General features: G+C 39.6%; 1 protein-coding gene across 6 annotated transcripts in view; it reads right to left on the minus strand.

Moving 5' to 3' along the window:
• Positions 1 to 22,182, minus strand: part of LOC117413852 (pumilio homolog 1) — a 62,177-nt gene extending 39,995 nt beyond the window's left edge. For 5 of the 6 annotated variants that reach the window (XM_059000423.1, XM_059000421.1, XM_059000420.1 and 2 more), the window contains exons 1-3: positions 22,046 to 22,182; positions 10,762 to 11,132; positions 6,855 to 6,923 (exon numbers count right to left, since the gene is read on the minus strand). In XM_059000423.1, coding sequence (XP_058856406.1) covers positions 6,855 to 6,923; positions 10,762 to 11,121 — 429 coding nt within the window. In that variant the 5' untranslated portion in view covers positions 11,122 to 11,132; positions 22,046 to 22,182. The remainder of the gene's footprint in view (positions 1 to 6,854; positions 6,924 to 10,761; positions 11,133 to 22,045) is intronic. The other variant, XM_059000419.1, reaches the window with a different exon arrangement.
• Between the last annotated feature and the right edge of the window lie 852 nt (positions 22,183 to 23,034).

Consider the following 23,034-nt stretch of genomic DNA (forward strand, 5'->3'; position numbering starts at 1 on the left):
AGTTTAGGTTACCAAAAACTGAAAAATAATGTACATTTCAGAGTTATACAAAAAGACCTTTCAGGGATCAAGTAATGGGTTAACAACTTACAGCTGTTCTGCAGCAATGGAAGTAAATTAAGCCTTGAAAGTTGATGCTAACAATTCCTACAGGTGTCCCAACTTTTGTTGATTACTTACAAACCCTCTGGCTGTATAAAAGCAGTGTTGGAACAGACTGTGTTACTACACCCTCTTAAGCATTATTTGGACAGTATTGTACTGCAGGAAGTAGTATATTGCTCTCATAGTGGCGAGAAAAAGGCAATTAACAAAGGAAGACAGACAGACCATTATAACCCTTAAAAGTGTAGGTCTTTCCTTTAGAGAAATTGCAAAGAAAGCCAAGGTGTCAGTTTCCTACACCATCAAAAGGCACTTGGAAACTGGAGGAAACTGACAGGAAGAGGTATGGCAGACCCAAAGCCACAACAGAATCAGAAGACAAGTTTCTGAGAGTCAACAGCTTGCGTGATAGGCGGCTCACAGGACAACAGCTTCAAGCACAGCTTAACACTGGTCGAAGGTAAGCAAGTCTCAGTTTCAACTGTGAAGAGAAGACTTCGAGCTGTAGGTTTGACAGGTCGAGTGGCAGTAAGAAAGCCATTGCTAAGATGGCAAAATAAGAAAAAGAGGCTTGCCTGGGCCATGAAGCACCGCCAGTGGACTACTGAAGACTAGAAGGTCTTATGGACCGATAAATCAATTTGAAATCTTCGGTTCATCACGCAGGGTTTTTGTACGCCGTTGAGTAGGCGAAAGGATGGTTCCTCGGTGTGTGACACCAACTGTCAAACATGGAGGAGGAAGCGTGATGGTCTGGGGCTCTTTTGCTGGATCCAGAGTCGGCGACTTGCACAGAGTGAGTGGCACCCTGAACCAAAACTGCTAACACAGCATTTTGCAGCGCCATGCAATACCCTCTGGTATACACCTAGTTGGTCAGGGGTTCATCTAACATGCAAGATAATGACCCAAAACATACCTCCAGGCTATGTCAGAACTACCTTAGAAGAAAAGAACAAGACGGTAGGCTTCAAATCATGGAATGGCCAGCACAGTCTCCAGACTTAAACCCCATCGAGCTGGTTTGGGATGAAATGGACAGAAGGGTGAAAGCAAAGCAACCTACAAGTGCAACACATTTGTGGGAACTTCTGCAACAGTGTTGGGAAGAACTTTCCAAACAATATTTGATTTCCATTGTAGAAAGAATGCCACGATTGTGTTCGGCTGTCTGCAAAAGGTGGCTACTTTGATGAGTCAAATTTAGATTAAATTTTGTTAAACAAAACGATTCCATGATTTCTTTTTTTATCTCCAATTGTTTATTTGTTCTATGCTTTAATTTCAGAGTACATTGAGACATTAAACTGCGTAAATTTCAATAAAAACTGGAAAAATGAAGGTGTTCTAAAACTTTTGACCAGTAGTGTATGTCCATTCATAAATACTGCATATCCAAATTTATAAAATAGCAGTACCTATTAAAGCAGTACAAGCAATAAATAGCCTATAGTTTCATGTGGAGCAATACTCTTTGCTAAATAATCTATTGCTGCCCTGGAATTAGATACAGACGTGCTCAAATTTGTTGGTACCCCTCCACAAAAAACGAAGAATGCACAATTTTCTCTGAAATAACTTGAAACTGACAAAAGTAATTGGCATCCACCATTGTTTATTCCATATTTAATAGAAATTAGACTTTGCTTTTGATTTTTTATTCAACATAATATTGTAAATAATAAAACAAATGAAAATGGCATGGACAAAAATGATGGGACCGCTAACCTAATATTTTGTTGCACAACCGTTAGAGGCAATGACTGCAATCAAACGTTTTCTGTAGCTCTCAATGAGACTTCTGCACCTGTTAACAGGTAGTTTGGCCCACTATTCCTGAGCAAACTGCTCCAGCTGTCTCAGGTTTGATGGGTGCCTTCTCCAGACTGCAAGTTTCAGCTCTTTCCATAGATGTTCGATAGGATTCAGATCAAGACTCATAGAAGGCCACTTCAGAATAGTCCAATGTTTTGTTCTTATCCATTCTTGGGTGCTTTTAGCTGTGTGTTTTGGGTCATTATCCTGTTGGAGGACCCATGACCTGCGACTGAGACAGCTTTCTGACACTGGGCAGTACGTTTCACTCCAGAATGCCTTGATAGTCTTGAGATTTCATTGTGCCCTGCACAGATTCAAGGCACCCTGTGCCAGGCGCAGCAAAGCAGCCCCAAAACATAACCGAGCCTCCTCCATGTTTCACTGTAGGTATGGTGTTCTTTTCTTTGAAAGCTTCATTTTTTCGTCTGTGAACATAGAGCTGATGTGACTTGCCAAAAAGCTCCAGTTTTGACTCATCTGTCCAAAGGACATTCTCCCAGAAGGATTGTGGCTTGTCAATATGCATTTTAGCAAATTCCAGTCTGGCTTTATGTTTTTCTTTCAAAAGTGGAGTCCTCCTGGGTCTTCTTCCATGAAGCCCACTTTCGATCAAAAAGCGACGGATGGTGCGATCAGAAACTGACGTACTTTCACCTTGGAGTTCAGCTTGTGTCTCTTTGGCAGTTATCCTTGGTTCTTTTTCTACCATTCGCACTATCCTTCTGTTCAATCTGGGGTCGATTTTCCTCTTGCGGCCGCGCCCAGGGAGGTTGGCTACAGTTCCATGGACCTTAAACTTCTTAATATTTGCAACTGTTGTCACAGGAACATCAAGCTGCTTGGAGATGGTCTTGTAGCCTTTACCATGCTTGTCTATTATTTTCTTTCTGATCTCCTCAGACAACTCTCTCCTTTGCTTACTCTGGTCCATGTTCAGTGTGGTGCACACAATGATACCAAACAGCACAGTGACTACTTTTCTCCATTTAAATAGGCTGAATGACTGATTACAAAATTGGAGACGTGTGATACTAATTAAAGAAACTAATTAGTTTGAAATATCACTATAATCCAATTTATTGTCTTTTCTAAGGGGTACCAACAAATGTGTCCAGGCCATTTTAGAATATTTTTGTAGAATAAGCAATAATTCATCTCTTTTCACAGCTTCTTTGCTTTATTCTATTACATACCAAAGGCATGCAAGTATACATGATAAAATAGCTTTTAATTTCATCACTTTTCAGGAGGAATGAAGCATTATTTCAATGAGCTGTAAGGGTACCAACAAATTTGAGCACGTCTGAAAATCCCAGCTTCAGTCTGCTTTTTTTTTTTTTTTTTTTTTTTTTTTTTTAAATAAGGGCAGAGTTTGGATTCAGATAGTTTTCTTTCTTTTGTTCCTGTCCACACTTACTCTACCATGAAGTCAGTAACATTACTCAGGCAAGGATACTAAGATATTCTGCAGGAACAAGCCCTGCCCAAAACACGACAACATTATGGGAGGGTAGTGTATATATCCCCGGTCGTCACAAATTTTAAAATACATTCTTAGACATTTTAAAACTGTTTGTGTGAACTCTATGGAGTTTGAGAAGTTGCCATGCCAAAACTGAAAAAAAACAAACAAAACATTATGCATTATAAATAGATAGGAAACTTAACATGGGACAATTATGCATGCAGTGACTGAAGGGGACATATCACTGAGTTTGTTACACCATGCCTGGGCAGTTCATTTATTTATTCAATGACATGAATGAGCATCCCTCGCCAGAATCTTGAGGAATTCCACGATTTACAGCATTAAATCCTTGATAGTCTTTGTTACCTTCAGCAGATTGAATGGACTTTAAAACACGAGTCAGCCAGTGGGTAGAGAAGGTGGGGTGATTGGTTTCCAGTGCACTGACATTCTGGCAATTACTGTATGTTTGAAATTAATTTTAAACATTGCTGCAAATTAATGTATTAGACTAGTTTTCCTGAATTGAACATCATTTATTTAGGAGTACTAGAATACAGAAGTAGTCTGACCCCCAATTGGTAAACATACAACCCCCTGCCACAACAGTAAAAACAGAATACCAGCTATCAGGATCACGAAGGAACACTGCCATGGCAAGGAGTTCAAATTATGTACTTCTAAAATATAGGCACCCACAATTAACCCTTAGCGGTCCATTTATTCAGTGTGTCTCAGGCGTGTCAGGTCCAATTTATTTTCACACGCGCAGTTTATTTTAGACGCACTGTTTAAAAGTATTTTTTCACAGTAAAACAGGCATAAAAGGCACTGCATATCAACAGAACACTCAGTACTGCATCTCCAGCCCCGCCCCACCCCTTGTTCGGTGTATTTTTTACATACCTCTTCATAGTCGTGCATACCAATAAATCATATCCTGATCACTCGTTTTATCACCAAACTCCTCAATAATGTGATCTAAGTCATTGTTTTATTACTATAACATCTAAAAAAAGCTCTGCAGATGTCTGTGATATTCTTTGAGCGCTGGATGCAGAAGCAGCTATTTTGTTTATTTATGTCCGTGTTATCTGTGGTGTCGGGGCTATCTGTATTCATGAGATACGCCCCTTTTTTTCGGCTTCTCTCTGCTCCTATCAGTCTCACACAGCCATTGAATCGCTTTCTCTGCTTTTTCCGTCTTTTTGATGATGTCGGACAGGGTCCGACATTGGACTGGAAAGGGAAAATTGCAATGTCGGACCAGGTTCGACATAGGACCGCAAAGGGTTAAAATAATTCAAAAAAGGACACCAGGTATGGTACTCTCAATCAGGGTTGGGGTTAATTCCTTTTTAAAATCAATTCCATTTTTTTTTTTTACATATATTCTCATCCCTACTACATATAGTATGCCTGATCCTGTTGCAACTTACATAATATGAAAGGAAATGCTGTGGCCTTTCATTTGATATGTTACATACATGCAGTACAAACTATCCAATAGTTAAACATACATAAATGAAAACAGGGAAAAACAGGCGGAAATAGGGCTGAGTGTAAAGAGTTAAAAAAATAAATAAATAAAGAAAAGCACCTTTCTTCTGCTGCAGCAAAAATTTCACGTCAGGCAACAGCAAAAGCAATGGAGAGTGCTCTGTCTCACAGTGATGAACAGCTGTTAGGTCTCCTGATAGCAGCTTATTTTAAAGCAACACCAGTGTAATTGATGATGCAGTCAAATATACACAGTTTTTTTTATATGCAAAAGTGCCTTTTCTATTTTGCCATTCTCCCCTAAAATTTTGGAATCCCCCCCATTGGCTGCAGCACAGGGGGAAAATCCCCCCAGCACACAAACATGAAATTCAAACCCTGACCTTCAAGCAAAAGTGGTTTGTTTTTATTGGGCATCTTTTTCATGCATCATACATACAATATCTTGAATCTCAATTTATTATAGGTATTTAAAATTTATTTTGTAAGATTTTTTTTTCCATAAGTAAAGATTCATGACAAATTTATATAAAAAAAAACCAAAAAAAAAAAAAAAACACCACACAAAGCAGACACACAAAAAAAACAAAAAAAACAAAAACAAAGGGGTTTTGGTACATAAAAATGAACTAAAATCTCATGCGAGTAACCCTTTTTTCCCCCCCCACACAAACACAGATAGCTCAACACCTGTTATTTGCATGGGGCTGTCCTACTTGTACCCAACATAGATTTACACTGCGCTGGAAACCAATGTCTTTACACTGTCCTTCGGTCCATCCTGTCTACTTCAATCAGAGGATGGAGGGCTCAGTCTATTCTCAGAACAATTGTTCTCTAAACGGAACCTACAAGTTATGCCACATTTTCAATGTTATAGTCAAGTGCTGACAAAAATAAATAAATGAAATCTTCCTACCACAGTGTCATAACACAAAATATCTTGTTATGCTATACAGGTCCATCCTAACCATCATTTGAACCCCCACCCAAATATTCTTTCATGCACTACATACATATTTCTTACCCTGAACAGAATCTTCATACTCAAAACGTATTTTGTTGACGGGGGGGGGGGGGGGGGGGGGGAATTATTAAAAAAAAAATAATAATCTGCAAATTCAAAATCTACAAGTTCAAAAGCAGAGTTGAGTTACAACAATTATGTATTTATTTTTTTACCCAATTTAATTTATGCAAATCCAAATATGAAAATGTCCCTGCATCCAGACTGTTACAAATAATAAAATTACATTTCTAGTCTGGGAACGCAAAGCTAGGCAGAGACACATCCATTAGAAGCCTCTGATGAATAGTAAATGTTATTTTTAAGCTGAACTCTTTAATAATTGAACAAAGAAAGACTCCCACAGGCGCACATAAGTCAGCTGCATTGCAGGTTTCAGCTCCAATAAGCAAAAACAGCCTACTACACACACACACCCACCCCCCTTAACAGGGTGGAGGAAGGAAATTAAACAACCACAGTGCTTGTGCTCCAGTTTCCAGTGCTGGATTACCACCGCAAATCATATTCCTTAATTGTTTTAAACTATTTCACCCACATTTTGTTATGACACTATTTTCGGGGTTGGAATGGGAGGGAGAGGGTTAAGCCAGGAGAACACAACAGCACTGTGTGGTCCAAAGTCTTTTGTTTATACCCAACACTTTAAAAATCCCTAAATTGACAAGCTTATTACCAATAGTTTAAATAACCAACACATTAACAAATGCCAGGAGTGTGCTGCAGGAGATCAGGAGACCATTACAACAATACAAGGTGTGGCACTGAATCCCCAACCCTCCCGCCAACCAGACAAGCTGGAAGACAGAAGTTGCTTTTCTGCCCAGCAACTACTGTCTGGAAGACAGAGGCTGCCGAAGCAATCCGCAGCCTGGGTTAATAAATCAAAGACCCTGGGGCTCTGAAAAGGAAGGCTGGAATAACCAATCTACTCACCTCTCCCATTGCTCTCCCCTCGAGTGCCAGAGCTTGAAAATCATGGTTAAGTCCATCCATTGATCGCACCTATGGACACACACAGATTGTACTGAATATTTATTAAAAAAAAAAAAATACATAAAAACACATGTAAAGCCTTTTTTTCTTCATTAAACCGCTATAAACATTAACAGTTTAAATAAAATATTTGAATTTAAAAATTCGATTAATAGCCATCGATTAACTTAATTGATATTTGTATTTTAAATTACAGCACTTACATGTTTATTGTAAGACTCACAAAATTACCAACCTCAGTAAAATGAAGCAAAAATAAAAAAACGCACTCAAACCTCTGCATTGTTTTGAGCAGAGCTCCACATAGGCAGAACTTACCTACAGCAGAATGTGGGCCATAATCTCTATCATCTCAAGTTTATCAATGAGATAATGTTATCTCTCCCCCCCCCCCCCCCCCCCCCCGTGCCACTCAATATGTAAAGAAAAGACCACACACACATACGGGTAAAGAATTCCTGTATGAACAGAAAGAGAGACAAAAACCTTCACACAGAGATAGATCGAAGACTCCCATTGCATAGCAGTTTGATCCATTCCTGGTTTTACTGCAAGTTTAATAATGCCTCTTTTCCACTGTACAACCAAGCCGTGCCGGGCTGTACCGAGCCCTCACGGTGTGGTTAAGGGGAGCCTGGGTGGTTTCTCCACTGCAGAGCAGAGCCGTGCTACTGAAACCAATTGTTTTCAAAAATTAAGAGCTGTATTTTGTATTGCTGTATTTTGTATTGCTATATTTTGTAAATATATTTAGAAATGTCTTTATAATCCAAATTTTACCGATTATATCGACTCACTAAAGTTCAATTAGTTCTGTTGAAGGGGGAAAAATGAAAGTTTTAAAAATATGACTTGCCAAAGATATCCCGTTAAGGATAGTAGTTTTTTCTAGTTGTTTTTTTGTTTGGGTGCTTTAAAAAAAAAAAAAAAAAAGCTGTGCTAGCGCAAGAGCCGTAGTTGTATGTAAGGCACAGCTGTACAGTATTTTGTTTGACTACTTTTGTAAATAAGTTTAGAAGCGTTTTATTTTCACTTTTTTTTTCTTTACATTAATATAATAAAGGTCACGGAAGAGAAATTTGGTAGAATTTTGTGTTCGAGTGTGTGTTAAGTGTACCGTACCCGTGGTTTATGTCCATTTGCTTCAAAATCGACAGAAATTCTGACAAACTGTCTCATTTTTGATGAACGGCTCGGGATCTTCCTGCCCACAGAGAAACTCTCCCGGTGGGGAGCACGATGGATGAAATTGAAATGGTGGAAACGACAAATGACTGCTTCCTAACGCAAGTTGTCAAGGCACGAGGATGCCTTGATTTAGTCTTTTCAAATAACTAAGACAGAATAACCACAACATAGGTCAGAGAACCACTGGCAAACTCAGATCACAACATGGTCTCCTTTGAAGTGCTTTTTAAAACCCCAAAACTAACGACTAAAGCTAAGGTTTACAATTTTAAAAAGGCAAACTATGAATGAAGGAATGAAACAGAGACTAACAGAAGTAAATTAAAGTAAAATACAGAAAACATCCAGAGAAAGGATGGCTATTTTTAAAAAATGCAGTACTAGAGGCTCAACAAACACATCCCAAAACAAAAAGGCCAAAATGGTTTAATATATCAATTTAAAAAAAATTGCAGAGAAAAAAGGCACTTTACAGAGCGTTTAAAAGGGACCAACAACAAAGTACATTTGCAAGCGCAAATCAAAAAAGGAAGTTAGAAAGGCCAAGAGACAGAAATGAATATTGCCAAGGAGGCTAAAACCAATTCCAAAAAGTTTTTCCAATATTAACAGCAAAAGAACATTCAAGGAGGAACTAAAATGTCTAAGAGTTACAAATAGAATATCATAGATGAAGAGAAAAAAATAGCAAATATTAAATGATTACTTTTCACATGTTTTTACAAAAGGAGGATATGGACAACATGCCCTACATGACAACCTGTTTCTATCCAGTTTTAAATAACTAGCATAACAGAGGCAGAAGTGTTAAAGGGACTAGGAGCTCTTAAAATAAACAAATCCCCTGGGCCGGAGGAGATCCTCCCAATAGTACTCAAAGAAATGAAAGAAGTTATTTACAAACCACTAACCAAGATCATGCAACAGGTCTCAAGACAGGGGTTATACCAACAGACTGGAGAATTGCAAACGTAATACCGATCCACAAAAAGAGAGACAAAACCGAACCAGGTAACTACAGACCAATAAGCCTGATTTCTATTATATGTCAACTTATGGAAACTATAATAAGATCCAAAATGGAAAATTACCTATATGGTAACAGTATCCTGGGAGACAGTCAGCATGGTTTTAGGAAAGGGAGATCATGTCTATCCAACCTGCTTGACTTTTTTGAGGATGCAACACAGACAATGGATAATTGCAAAGCGTACAACATGGTTTATTTAGATTTCCAGAAAGCTTTTGACAAAGTCCCGCATAAAAGATAAATTCTCAAACTGAGCGCAGTGGGGATTAAAGGAAACGCATGCACATGGATTAGGGAGCGGTTAACATGTAGAAAACAGAAAGTACTGCTTATAGGAGAAACCTCAAAATAGAGCGAGGGGGGCTCCCTAGTGGCACATCCAGTAAAGGCTCTGTAAAGTGCAGGATGCACCCTATAGCCTGGACGTCGCTGGTTCGAGTCCAGGCTATTCCATTGCCGACCGTGGACGGGAGCTCCCGAGGGGCGGCGCACAACTGGGGGGAGGGGGCTTAGGTCGGCCAGGGTGTCCTCGGCTCACTGTGCACCAGCAACCCCTGTAGTCTGGCCGGGCGCCTGAAAATTTTCTGTGAAGTCTGGAACCAACTCCCCAGTAATGTTGTTGAAGCCGACACCCTGGGATCCTTCAAGAAGCTGCTTAATGAGACTCTGGGATCAATAAGCTACCAATAACCAAACAAGCAAGATGGGCCGAATGGTTTCACGGTTTGGTTTTCGCATGGCTCGACAAATAGCCAGTGGAGAACCGCCAGTACCTGTACCGAGCCCTCACGGGTTTGATGTGCGAGTGGAGAAGGGGTGTAAGACACAACTGAGCTTGTTACTTTTACACTGCAGCTAATCAAGTTCCTATTAACCCTTTGCGGTCCATTTATTAATTGCGCGTCAGGCACGCCAGGTCTAATTAATTTTCAGACGCGCAGTTAATTTTAGACGCACTGTTTAAAAGTATTTTTTTTCACAGTCAAACGAGTTTAAATGGTCCTGCATATCAACAAAGCACTCACTAGGCATCACCAGCACCGCCCCACCCTTTCGTTTGCTATAGCGTTCACCTATGTAAGAAATAAATAATAATAATAATAATAATAATAATAATAGTCGTACATACCGATCGATCATCTCCAGATCACTCGTTTTATCACCAAACTCCTCAATAATGCGATCCAAGTCATTATTTTATTACTATAACATCTCAAAAAAGCTCTGCAAATGTCTGTGTTTTCTGTGTGCTGATTCAGTCAATCAACTTGTTTACTTCAGACCGCCCCCGTTATCTGATACCATGTATGACTATTCATGAGATACGCCTTTTTTTTTTGTTTTCGACTTGTCTCGGCTCCTGTCGCTCCCACTCGGCAATTGAATGGTTTTCTCGGCTTTTTCCGGAGAAAAAACGACTAAACACCCGTTTACTGCGTTGCTATAATGATGTCGGACCCAGTCCGACAAAGGACCTGTGAGGAATAATTGCAATGTCGGACCCAGTCCGACAATGGACCGCAAAGGGTTAAAACCTAGAATGGGTGAAACTGCCATGCCACAGGAGTCTTGTTTCTATCCCTAGCACAGAACACCCCCACCACCGCTCCCTGTGCTTCTGGCCCTTACCTGGTTGTCAGAGTGGATGTTGTCGCCGGTCGGCCAGCGGTGTTTGCCGTTGTTGTAGCCCCCTCCCCCAGGCTGCTCTCCGTGCTGCCTCTGGAAGAAGTAGTCGACCATGGCGTCGTCCTGCGAGCGGCCGGCTCCCCCCGCAGACCCGGGCGCCTGTCCCGAGTGTGCACCCGCAGGGAGGGGCTGGCAGGGGGGCGCGGCCTGGGGGGCCTGCCCCGAGGGCGGCGCGCCTGCTCCCGTCGTCAACACCACAGGCATGCTGGGCTGGCTTGTCTCGAGGGTGTACTGTTTAAGATGGGGGCTGAAGGAGTCCTGCCAGAGCACTGCTTTTCTCTTCAACACACACGCAACGCTCATTCCACCAGCACCTGAGGGAGACAGAGAGGAAGGGGAGGGGGTTAGATCACATGCTGTCTAGGTTTGTTCACCCCGTACTACAGCAGACTGCATGCTCTGTATCCTTGTATGTTTTAAAACTTTAACCCTAAATATGCTAATGGCTACATAAGTCAGCTCACATTGTGAAAGAGGCTAAAGTTCAGCTAAAACCCATCCCACAACAGCAAAATGTCATAAAAAGAGCCATACAGATTACAAAATCAGCTACGAGCAACAGAGTAAAGACCTGGTGCAGGCAAAAGATTAACACTGTATGAGAACATCAGGTTGAAACTCTAAATGCTTCCATCAAGTAGCACATTCAGACAACCCAAAACAGCAATGCTCACACTCTAGTGTCTCTTTGCTAAATTCAGAAAAAAATACACCAACTAACATTTTAGGTCAGTTTTAAATTCCGCAAATCAATCCCAATCAGTTTTTACACAACAATTATTTGGTGTCTGTTCACAACATTGTACTGTAGTTTAGCTACCTGTCCACTCTACTTTATCAAGGAGGACACTGTTGGCAGGCCATTTTCCTTACTTTATAAAGGTGTTATTTTTTTTTTTTTTTTTTAATCATGTTCTTGAGTGTTTAAAACGTTAAGAACATCCTTGTTAATGCCACTATGCAAACAGATGCTCTTAGGACCAAGATTACATACCTAAAGAGCAGGACATTAATGTCAGAATCGGTGCATTACTGTCAGTAGTCACAAATGAAAGAACACAGTACAAAAACGTGTGTGTGGTTTTTTTTTTTTAAACACAGTAGTGGCTGTACAACCTTACTAATATTATTAATCACATTAGTACAATCTTGTGTAACTAGAGCTATACTAATAGCACCGTCTACAATTTTGCTTTACCGTTCTGTAGTGGAAAGAAAACCGTGTCAGTCAAAATAATGTAAAGGATTATGCACTACATGAACATCTCTGCAAACCTATTCAGAATTTAGGAAATCTGTAATGACGTTTCTTCATGTGGGACTAAGTTTGGCATTTATTAAATGGGAATCAGAGTTATAGTGCAATTTAAATACATTATTTGTGTGTTTTGTAAATGGTAGGATCTGGCATTTAATTATCTACGTGTTTTCAAACAGTATGTTTCTAACTCGTTTATAGTATTGTTAAGTGGCTAAATGCGAGAAGGAGAGCGGGTCGGGAGAGGTGAAGAGGGAATGGGCTTGCTCCAGGTTCAGCTGCCGGAGCAAAGCTGAAGCATCTCGTCTCCCGGAGAAAGTTGCAGCTCAACAGAGACAGAAACGGAAGTTACACTGATAAGTTGTTTACAGTTTGAACACCGGTACTGTATTTACTATAGAAATATTGCACTTGCATAGGGAATTGGGGGACATGCTGTAGGAGCGTTATATCCGAGGCGAGTTATTATGTATACCTTTAATACGGTCCCCAGTCTTTGCTTCCTTTGTTTATTACAACGCCCCCCCCCCCCCCCTGCATTTTCAGTACTTCTCCGCAATAATAATAATAAATCCATGGTAAAAAAAGATTATTAAATTAATGCTTTGTTCTATTTTTGCAGTCTGTGACATTTAATGTAATCGACCGAGCACGTTCATTATGCGCAATGTCTCTCAGCTCGGCTCGCCTTTCTCTAGTGTAAACGCAACTCAAGCTACCCGAGCCGTACCAGGCTGGCTCGACTCAGCACCGACTCGGCTCGGGTGTGCAGGTGTAAACGTAGCTTAAGTGCTAGTCCAACAACACAGCGGTTTAAAAATGGCCAATTTGGAGCACTTTCAGACAACTTATTTTTGTGTGCCACAGGCTGGAAAGTGGTATTTAGTATAACAGACATGGGATAGGCAATCATGGGCTTTCCAGGTGCTAAATTATTAACGTGATTCTCTGCAGGATTATTTCAATAAATTAAAGAGCATGGTTGGAACAAGTCATCCAAAGGAATGGACTGGAAGAGTCAAGGTTGCCTCCCCCAAGATGTAGAGCCATAGAAAAGCAGCCTCTTCAGGGGGAGATGGGACACGTTTTCTGTCTATTAGAACAACAAGGCCAGCATGGTCCAAGCACCTGAAAAGCACAATGCAGAGCAAAGCCATCCGGATGCCAACAGGAAAGAGTTTGCAAAGGGAAGTAGCTGTGTGAGGTTATCTTGCGCAATGGGCAGAAGTGTTTTTAGACAACAGATTCACACCCCCTCTCCCCCTGGATTTCACCAAACCAGATTTTTGAAACACACAATACAATTACAAAGAACATGTACAAATGTGGGAGTGACATGTGCTCAATAACATCCTTACCAAACTTCATCATAGCTGCAGAAACAACACTCTGTAAATACAACACTCTAAAGAGCAACATATTTCTTCACCGATCACAGACAGCTGGCACACCCAAGTTGTACAAGTTTATTATACACAATAAACATCACGTTTTCAAAACAATTTACACATATAGTGATGTAATCATTAACAGTATGAAATGTACTCAATATAATGTATTTATTTATTTATTGAAAAAAAACCTGCTTGCCACCCAACACTAAAACCTTACAGAAGGTGGAGTGAGGTGCACCTGCTAAATGATGGATTGGAACTTGTACAGGAATTCTGTCTAAAAGTTTAAATAAAAAGAAAGCAAAAACAGAGGAGACAGACAGACCTGAGGGTGCTCTGCTAGCTTTAGATGACTGAACATAACCCCTCATTCCTGAGCCTAAAAAAACCCTAACAATTAACACCTTCACACACACCAAGTGCATTGCAAATCTCAATTATGAATGGACTTTCCAGCCCTTTATCAACCCTGTAACTCATTAAGAAAGGTGTTTATTGCCTTATCGTCCATAACCATCAGTAAACATATGCAGCATGCTATAGCAGGGCTAGAAACTCACGCTCGCCCTCGGCAAATTAAATCTGATGAGGACTAGTCTGTGTCTCGGTAGTCCTCTGGGCAAGTACTTAAAACAAATGTACACATATACTCTCACGTTCAGTCTTGAATTTAAAAAAATGCATGGAAGTCAATTTTCTAATGGGGTGTAGCAGTGGTGAATAAGCATTCACAAATAATCCTTAGAAAACAGTCACTCGGAACTGAAACCTCCCTTCATCTCCCCTGCAATGCCAACCCCACTTCATGATGTGTTCTACCTCTGTGCAGGATGTGAATTTACTGAAACACGTTGCTTCTTTTGAAGTATAAAGTCATTTTACAAAAATGTGGCGATTTATACTGGGTTACGACCCTGATTGAAGAAGTCATTAGCAAAGGGGGCCGGTTGTACTAACGAGATTAAACAATAGGCCACGTTTTACTAAACATTTTAAAAATAACAAAACAAATTACAATAATGAACATTAGTATGTTGCTTAAAACACAACACAATATATTCATAATAAAGTTGAGTTCTTATTTATAAACAGTAACACATTTAAAGCTTGGGACTCGCTGTCTGTAGCTTGGTGTTGTTTACATTATCGTCAGCATATTTTAAGTGATTGGAAGCTGAAATTACTTTTTTAAAACACACTTTTCTTATACCAATACGGTACTGCTGAGCGGTAATCAATTTGTTTGAAAACCAGGATTTAAATAGCTGATAATAGGTACACAGGCGGTGATTCCGTGAACACTCTGGGGCTCAAGCACCAATGGAGGAAAATAAGGTCCCACATAGGGCAAATAAATCACTTTTCTGTCAAATTATACTGTGGATGCTTCACAAGCAGAACTGTTATTGCAGAGTTTCAAAATATAAAATTATTATTATTTATTTCTTAGCAGACGCCCCTATCCAGGGCGACTTACAATTGTTACAAGATATCACATTATTTTTACATACAATTACCCACTTATACAGTTGGGTATTTACTGGGGAAATCTAGGTAAAGTACCTTCCTCAAGGGTACAGCAGCAGTGTCCACCACCTGGGATTGAACCCACGACCCTCCGGTCAAGAGTCCAGAGCCCTAACCACTACTCCACACTGCTATGTATTTGTTATGCTCTCATTAGTATCTAAACCTAGCAGTTCTGGCAGATTCTACTGTACTTGCTGAAGCGGTTTTCTCCCACTGTTAATTATTTAAAAAAAAAAAAAAAAAAAAAAAAAAGCCACCTAGCAAACAATTTCATCCGTCTTTAAATTGGGACTTTAGTGAAGACCACGTGTGTATGAGAGTACATTAATTATTATAGAGTGTAATTCATAGCCAGCCAGCATTTTTGTAAATAGCAACACATGTAATGTACAATAAAATACACATTTCATTTGTGTCATCTGTGTCAATTCCAGGCGGAGCTTCATGGTTGGCAAGGTGACACAGCCGAGAGAATGTTTTCCTCTGTCATCCCGTCTGGTGCTGTCAGTGTCAGTTTCTCAGCACACAGTACAGTTAGTCGCTCAATAACGTGGTGCAAACAGGCGATTGTTCGATCTGTATGAGCATTTACGAAGGTGCTTTGTTAAAAAAATGTAAACCTAAATTTATAATGGTGTTTATTTTTTAGCAAAATAAAATCTAAGCCTATTTTTAGGGACCCCAACTTAGGCACTTCACATAAGGACTAGCAAGTTTACATCAGGACTAGCAAGTTTAATAAGGTACTAGTCCTTTTTTTTTTTTTTTTTTTCTTTTTTTTAGTCGTTGCCAATCAGTTTTTATTATTTTCCAAGGTTGGATACCAAAGATTGAGTAAGCAAGTCAAAACTGTCGACAGCCGGGCGAGTAGCCATAGTTCATTAATTATTGAACAGAGAAGATTAGTTCAGAGATTGCAGATCCCCACCAAAGTTTTTATACACGGTGTTGTATGTGCTCCGTGTGCTGCCATTGCTGGTAGTGTCACATGAGCTGTTCAGTGTATTGATATGTAAATAAACCCTGTTTGCTTGCGGGGTGTATCAACTTCAACCTCCATCTCGATCTCCTGCCTGTAACTCAGCAGCAAATGCACACACCCACAGGGCTACACTGTCACAAGCATTAATACCCTGTATCTTTCTAAACAAAGGATAACTGTGTGAATATAGTAATTGTTACAGCTGTGTATGGTGGTATTTAAAACAGGATTCATTATCCGACTTTTTTCATATCTGCCCTTGCTCATTATTATTATTATTTATTTCTTAGTAGACACCCTTATCCAGGGCGAATATACATTTCAATAATCGCAGTAGTTACTCTGGTCCCACCGCAGTCGGATATGCGTCAGACTACTGTATGCATACCCCAATTTATTACAGGAAAATTGTGGCATATTTGGAGCACAATAAAGGGGGACCAGTAGTAATGTAAAAAAGAGAATGCATTTTAAAAACATGGTTTAGCACTCCTTTAGGCTTCTGAACTGGTCCTAGCAGTCTGCTAGAAGTCCATTGTGACTGTTTGAGTTCCAGTGCTTCAGTAATCCCATCTGGGCAGTGTCGACTGGACTAGGGGGCAGTGCAAACACAGTAGCAGCAGTAACAGCAGGGCTGTGTTCACCACCACTTCCAAACAGCAACTCAGATACCAAACTCAGATGACAGACGCTTTTCAGAATCCACACACGTGTTAGGTCAGTTTCAATAGCCACAACGGACACAAAACCATGCATGAGGGGAACTATAAGAAATGATTCTTACCAAAATAAATAATAAATAAATTACCAAAATAAATATTTTCACCTTGCTTGATCTGTCGAGTTTCTATGCTGATTTAGCTTACTTGTGCCACTTTAAGCTCCTCAACCATTCTTCCACCAAAATGAAATAAATGCTCTCAAGACTACACACATGATGAATATGCAATATCAGAATATAGACAAATCCGTCTTTCCAAGCTTTTAATACTGTTACATAAGGAAGATGTCACAAAAAACAGCACTCCCTGTATCTAACCTAGGTGTGAAACCAGTCTGGTGTACATTTTACTACAGTGACTGGCAAGTGTAACTTGGGTACAAAAAAAACTACCCCAAATACCATTGGGAGAGAACACTGGCTTTTCATTTTCAAATATTCCTTCAAAATTCAAACTTACATTTGAATATTCAAATGATTTTTAAGTAAGTGGAAAACAAACTAATATTACACTACACACAAGCTCTCGGGAGTAAAATAAACCCAGCAGCACCCCCATCAAATGACCTATTAAAAGAATGGAGAGAAACCCTGTTATACAATAGAACGTGTGTTATTGATTCACACATCACTTAGGCATTTGTTTCTTTTGCACAATCACTTTTTGTTATCATTTATAAACAAACACACACATGATCATTTTTGCCACCGAACATTGCAAGCAGTGCTTGTTTGATACTTGTCCCACCACTAATCTACAATATACATCTTTGAACCTGTCAAAACCAGAATCGTTCAGGGACAGTATCAGCAACTAAAGCAACCTGTGTTGGGGTTATTTGTCATTTAGATGTTAATTGGTGTCAGTGGAATCCATTCTGTACAATTCAGCTTTTGAAGCACACATTGCATGTGATATTTCCAAGCACAGCACAGCAGTCTTGTTTTGAGCAACTTAAATTGCTTTTAAAATGTCACCATTAAATTATATAGCTATTGTGTTAAATAACATTTCTAAGCAAGTTACATCCCAAGTGATTTTCTAAATATGTCAAAAAGTTTGATGCAGGCGTACATATGGCCACCTCCACCATTTATATCTCTGTCACCAGAAACAATAAACCTGGCCTCCCAGTTACAGAGCAGCACACTGGCTGGTGAAAATAAACTGCACTGCTTGGGCATAATTGCAAACACACAGGCTGCACAGCAAACTAATCAATGCATCCAGTTTAAATGTTTTTATGCCTTGGTTCAGCACCAGGGCCTGACACTTTAATGCAGTCAGTGCTTGTGGAGGCAGGATGCTGCCCAGCAGCCAAGTAGGAGGACAAATCTACTCTTGCAAGGATGGAAATAAGACTCCCATTGCATAGCAGTTTCATCCATTCCTGGTTTTTCTGGGAGTTGAATAACACACACCTGAGCTTGTTACCTATACACTGTGGCTAATCAAGCTTGTATTAAAACCTGAAATGGGTATGGCTACTGATTTTCCATTCTGGGGAATAGCAAATTCCATTGTTTCAAAAATGACCAATTCTGTTTTTCCCACTTTATCAATGTATTGATAAGCAGGAAACCCAACAAATTATATTACAGCAGTTCAGAAAACAATGTACAGCACTGTTGACAGAATCACTGTGTCTTCAGTCTACAAATGAAGGCGTTTTGAAAATACCTGTTTATCTTATTGCTGGCACTGCAATAACAATAAAAAAGTTAGTTTAGTAACAGTGCAGCAAAGTCAAGCGACAGCAATCCTATTTACAGTACACAACAAATGAAGCATTTTACTGGCATTACAATAACCAGGATAAAATATGAAACACTTTGATAAAAAAAAAAGGTGTGGTGACTGACTCGTTGCTACACAGGTTCACTGCTCTCTATCACCTGATTGTAATTTAAATAGCGCCTCTTAATGTTAACGCATAATGAATCCTCCCAATTGTTTCTTTGCTAATTCTGCCTTGTATGCAAAATTGAACAAGGTGTGTCTCCAGACAGAAACAAACTGTGTTTACTGACTACATCCTTTCCACAGTAAAGCAATCCATTTCCTTTAAGGAATGTACACCTAGAAAAATAGCTTTGAGCTTGTTTCTGCGTCAGATAATATAATTTAATTAAGAAAAGGCCATGGTTTAACATTGCTAATTATAGCTTTATTAAAATGCAAAAAAGAAATAAATTAAACAATAATGAAATACGTAATTAAATTGACCTTACTTACTTCGGGAAAGCCCCGCCTTGAACGCAGTACCTTGGGTCTAAGTTTTTCAGCATTGACTAATGCAGTGCTTTGCCATTTTTTGTTGCTGTTTTTTTTGCTTTCTTGTTCTCTACGTGTTTACGACTATCAATATGATCTTGAATGGTATTGACTCCTACATAATCAATCGAAACCTGGAAAATCGTTAGCCCTATGCTATGCAATCTTATTTCCATCCCTGTCTTGTCTCGAACACCCACTGCCTGAACCCCAATACCAGAAACTATTCTCTCTTTGAACTGTACAACTGCTTGCCCCCTGCAAGGTTCATTACATTCTCTGTATCTCGAATGCAATCATCTCAGAGCATGTAGAGTGAGTGAGCGCACAGCACGGCTCAACACAAAAAGCTGTGATTGTAGGTGCTGGGGGTTAAAGATCGCAATCTTCTGCTCCATCAATGTCACACACAATTATCTCCCTGTGTAAAGCAAGGGTTTCTATATAAAAGATAGAGGTCTCTGTCTTACTTCAGGTGGAAACAATCAGAATGTCTCTTATTATTTCTGCAGTTTGTGGGCTCAGGGAGCATGTCTGAGTGCAAAAACAATGGAAGTTCAAACCATTTAACCACCTTGAGTCAACACCTGCTCAAACATGTGATGCTACTACAAGCAGAAGGACCCTCCACCTTGGAAGCACCTTGATTCACAATAGGGTCCCACAATCATGTTCAATTTCTCTAACCCATTCCCGTGCATTTCTAATCTGTTTTAATACATTCTCTCTGTGCATGCTGTTCATTCTGAAGCATTGTTTCCAAACTGGCTTGCTTCCGCTGCCCTGAAAACTTTAAAACCTGCTTACCACAAAAAAAAAAAATGAGGGGTGAGAAAAACATCCTTTGCTACTACACTTGGCTGGAGGAGGTTATAAATGATAACTACTAGCTCTGAGTAAAAGACAGAAATTAGTTGGGGGAGGGGGAATTTTCATTGCAGGTTTTTTAAATGTTTTTATATAAATAACATTTACAGGAAACACCACAGATATCTTCCAGTTGAGAAACTTCTAAAATGTGTATATAGTAAAAAAAAAAAATTCTACAACCGTCCACTAATCTACCCATCTTGCCTGTGTGACAAAGCAGAGTAGTGAGAACACTTGGTTGTCCCTCTCAGCACCAAGAGCTGTGCATGGCCTTGAACTAGCCTTTCAACTCCAAAAGCAACCAGAGGCAAGACAGCAAGCAACAGCTACTTTCGGCTTTGCAAGCCCTGCAGTAAGTGGAACACATTCACTCTGTTTGGGGGAAGACAAATAATTGGGAGTGACAGACTTTTAGTTCGACATGGGGGCCCACTGTGCATATTAATTACATAGACAATACTATATACAAGGCAGTGTAGTAGAGTGCTGTATAATTTCATTTTGAGAATTATTATTTTAAATAAATCCCCATCATACCCATGAACTGAAACAGAGTTAAAAAACATCTTATGTTTTCTAATACACATCTGTTTACCTTTTACAGTTCGGCTTCTACATATTTAAAAAAAACACACATATTGGAGAAATATGTGTCAGACTGTAGAGAAACTAGTATCAATGTAAGTTCTGTACTACAGGGTACACTTTAATGGTGCTTTTGTTATCAAGTGTATACAGACTTCACAACTTCAGTGTGGATTACAACACTATGAATCTGGCTATGGGGTCCTTCTGCTTTCAGTTTCATGCCTTTGGGCACCATGAATAAAGACTACTGTATATGAAATGCAACTTTCGTTTCTAGATACCTGTACAGTATTGTGCACAGTAATTTTTACTGATCCATTACATCAAATGCATCCTCAAATTACCATAATTCCAGACAGGAGCAATATATCATTAGGAGACTAAACAGTAATTCCGTGCAGGTTAGGACAGCCACTTAGTTTCTGTGTGTAAACACAACTCACAATGTATGACAAAAACGGGTTTCTTTTCATAACAAGACAATATATAACAGACCGGGCCATGAAGTCAGCTATCGATACAAGTCTAGCAATGGCCCGAGAAGTGAGCTTCTTTTCAAAGGATGGCGTGGGTGGCTCGCTGGTGTAGGTACTCTTAAACAGCGCTGACAAAGGAATTGGAAAATACGAGATCGACCAATGTCCGCTAGGAAACACAGCAAAGACTTATTCGACACACACACACATACGACTCGCTTTCATTTAATGATCTGTTACCGTTACAGGTTCTGTGAGGTAACTACTTCCTTAGTTTAATAAATAAATAAATCGCAGAATACAAAAGTGATGAACCCCCGGTGTCAAGCTGCATATTGTAATCAAGTAGAACGGGTTGTAGTTAACCCTGATAATCAAACGCTGCGCACAATGTCCGAATAAAAAGAATTAAACAGCGGAGAATCCGACACCCGGAAATACAACCGCGTTGTTGTAAATATTAATATTACTGCAGACAACTCCTCCTCAAAAAAACTAATCAGATTAAAAGTCAATATTAAAAAACATAATTAAAAAAGCAACGTTCGTAGTGCAACACAAAACAATTAAATATAACAAAAAGACAATCGCATTTAAAAACAAAACGGCACGGCGACCAAACTTCAAGAAACAGCCCCCAGTCCCCTAGCTCCGATACAGTGAAGTGTATTTTAACTCGTTTATAATTAGTTATTTGAAGTACAATTGACAAATGGAGCCGCAGTTTACACTGCTAGGCTAGATTCAGACTCTGCCCGTCCCCGCGACAATACAACACGGCCTTGTCTGGCATCATTGGAACTAGTGAACCCAAAACAAAGAAAATAACCAAAATACTGCGGATTTGAACAACTAAAATGTTAAGTATGCTGTCGGCGACACGAGACGCTGCTAAAAACGTCTTTCTGTGTCGTTCTTGTGCAACCTGCTTGCGAGCGCTTTTAATATTGATAACAATAGAGGCCGAAAGATTCCGGTAAGGAAGAGACACAGGACGAGGGGAATGGAGACAGACACCACCGTTTGAAAACCCCCCAAAATACACCCCCCAGCCATCCACAACCCCCAAATATCCCGACGGCTTTGAAAAACAGAGGCTACGCTTTATCCCCAACCTAGTTTGGTTCACTTACTTACAGGCGGAGCGGGTTGATGGAAATAGATTTCAGCCCCAAAACTCTCTGGCTCCAAGATTTCACTCCAACAACATGGCGGCGCAGTACTGGTGGGCGCGCTGCATCATGGGAGGGGAGACAGTCTGCGCGAGGGGGGCAGAGGAGGAGGGGCGTGGAGACCGCCGGATATTATTATTATTATTATTATTATTATTATTATTATTATTATTATTATTATTGTTATTATTATTGTTATTATTATTATTAACTATGCATATAAACATTTAATTGCAGTATTTAAAAGAAAAATAGTGCACAATCCACAGCAGCACAGCATTATTATTATTATTATTATTATTATTATTGTTATTATTATTATTATTATTATTATTATTATTAACTATGCATATAAACATTTAATTGCAGTATTTAAAACAGAAAAATAGTGCACAATCCACAGCAGCACAGCATTATTATTATTATTATTATTATTATTATTATTACATGCTGGTAGTTTATTATTAGAAGAATATCAAAATAAAGCACCCCTGAAATTCACAGCGCTAGGGAACCCCCTGGATTGCATCAGCCACTGACCATTAGGAGTGAATGCATGGATGGGAGGTGAGTAATTGCAAATTTATTTGAAGGACTAAAAGCTAATGCATTGATTTTGTGCTTCTTCTCTCCAGTGCAGTGCTATTGTTCACAAGGATTTTTTTATCAACTCCCTGTAATTTGCAGGCATGATTTCCTGGTTTCTGGCAAGGATAACTGGTTGCTGGTTCCAAAGGCTGCTGGGAAATGCAGTTCCTGGGAAGGAACTCTATCTCCCAGCACCCTTTGCTGGCAACATGATTCCAGAAACCAAGCAATTAAAGTAAGCAAAGCATGAGACAAGCTGAAAACAGTTCCCCAAAGTGCTTTTAAGTAACACAATAATTCCATACATGTGTGCAGTCCTGCTCTGTGACCCCCTTCACTCTCAGGAGGGAAGTTTGGAGAAA

Source organism: Acipenser ruthenus, chromosome 25 (assembly GCF_902713425.1).
Source record: "Acipenser ruthenus chromosome 25, fAciRut3.2 maternal haplotype, whole genome shotgun sequence".
NCBI lineage: Eukaryota > Metazoa > Chordata > Actinopteri > Acipenseriformes > Acipenseridae > Acipenser > Acipenser ruthenus.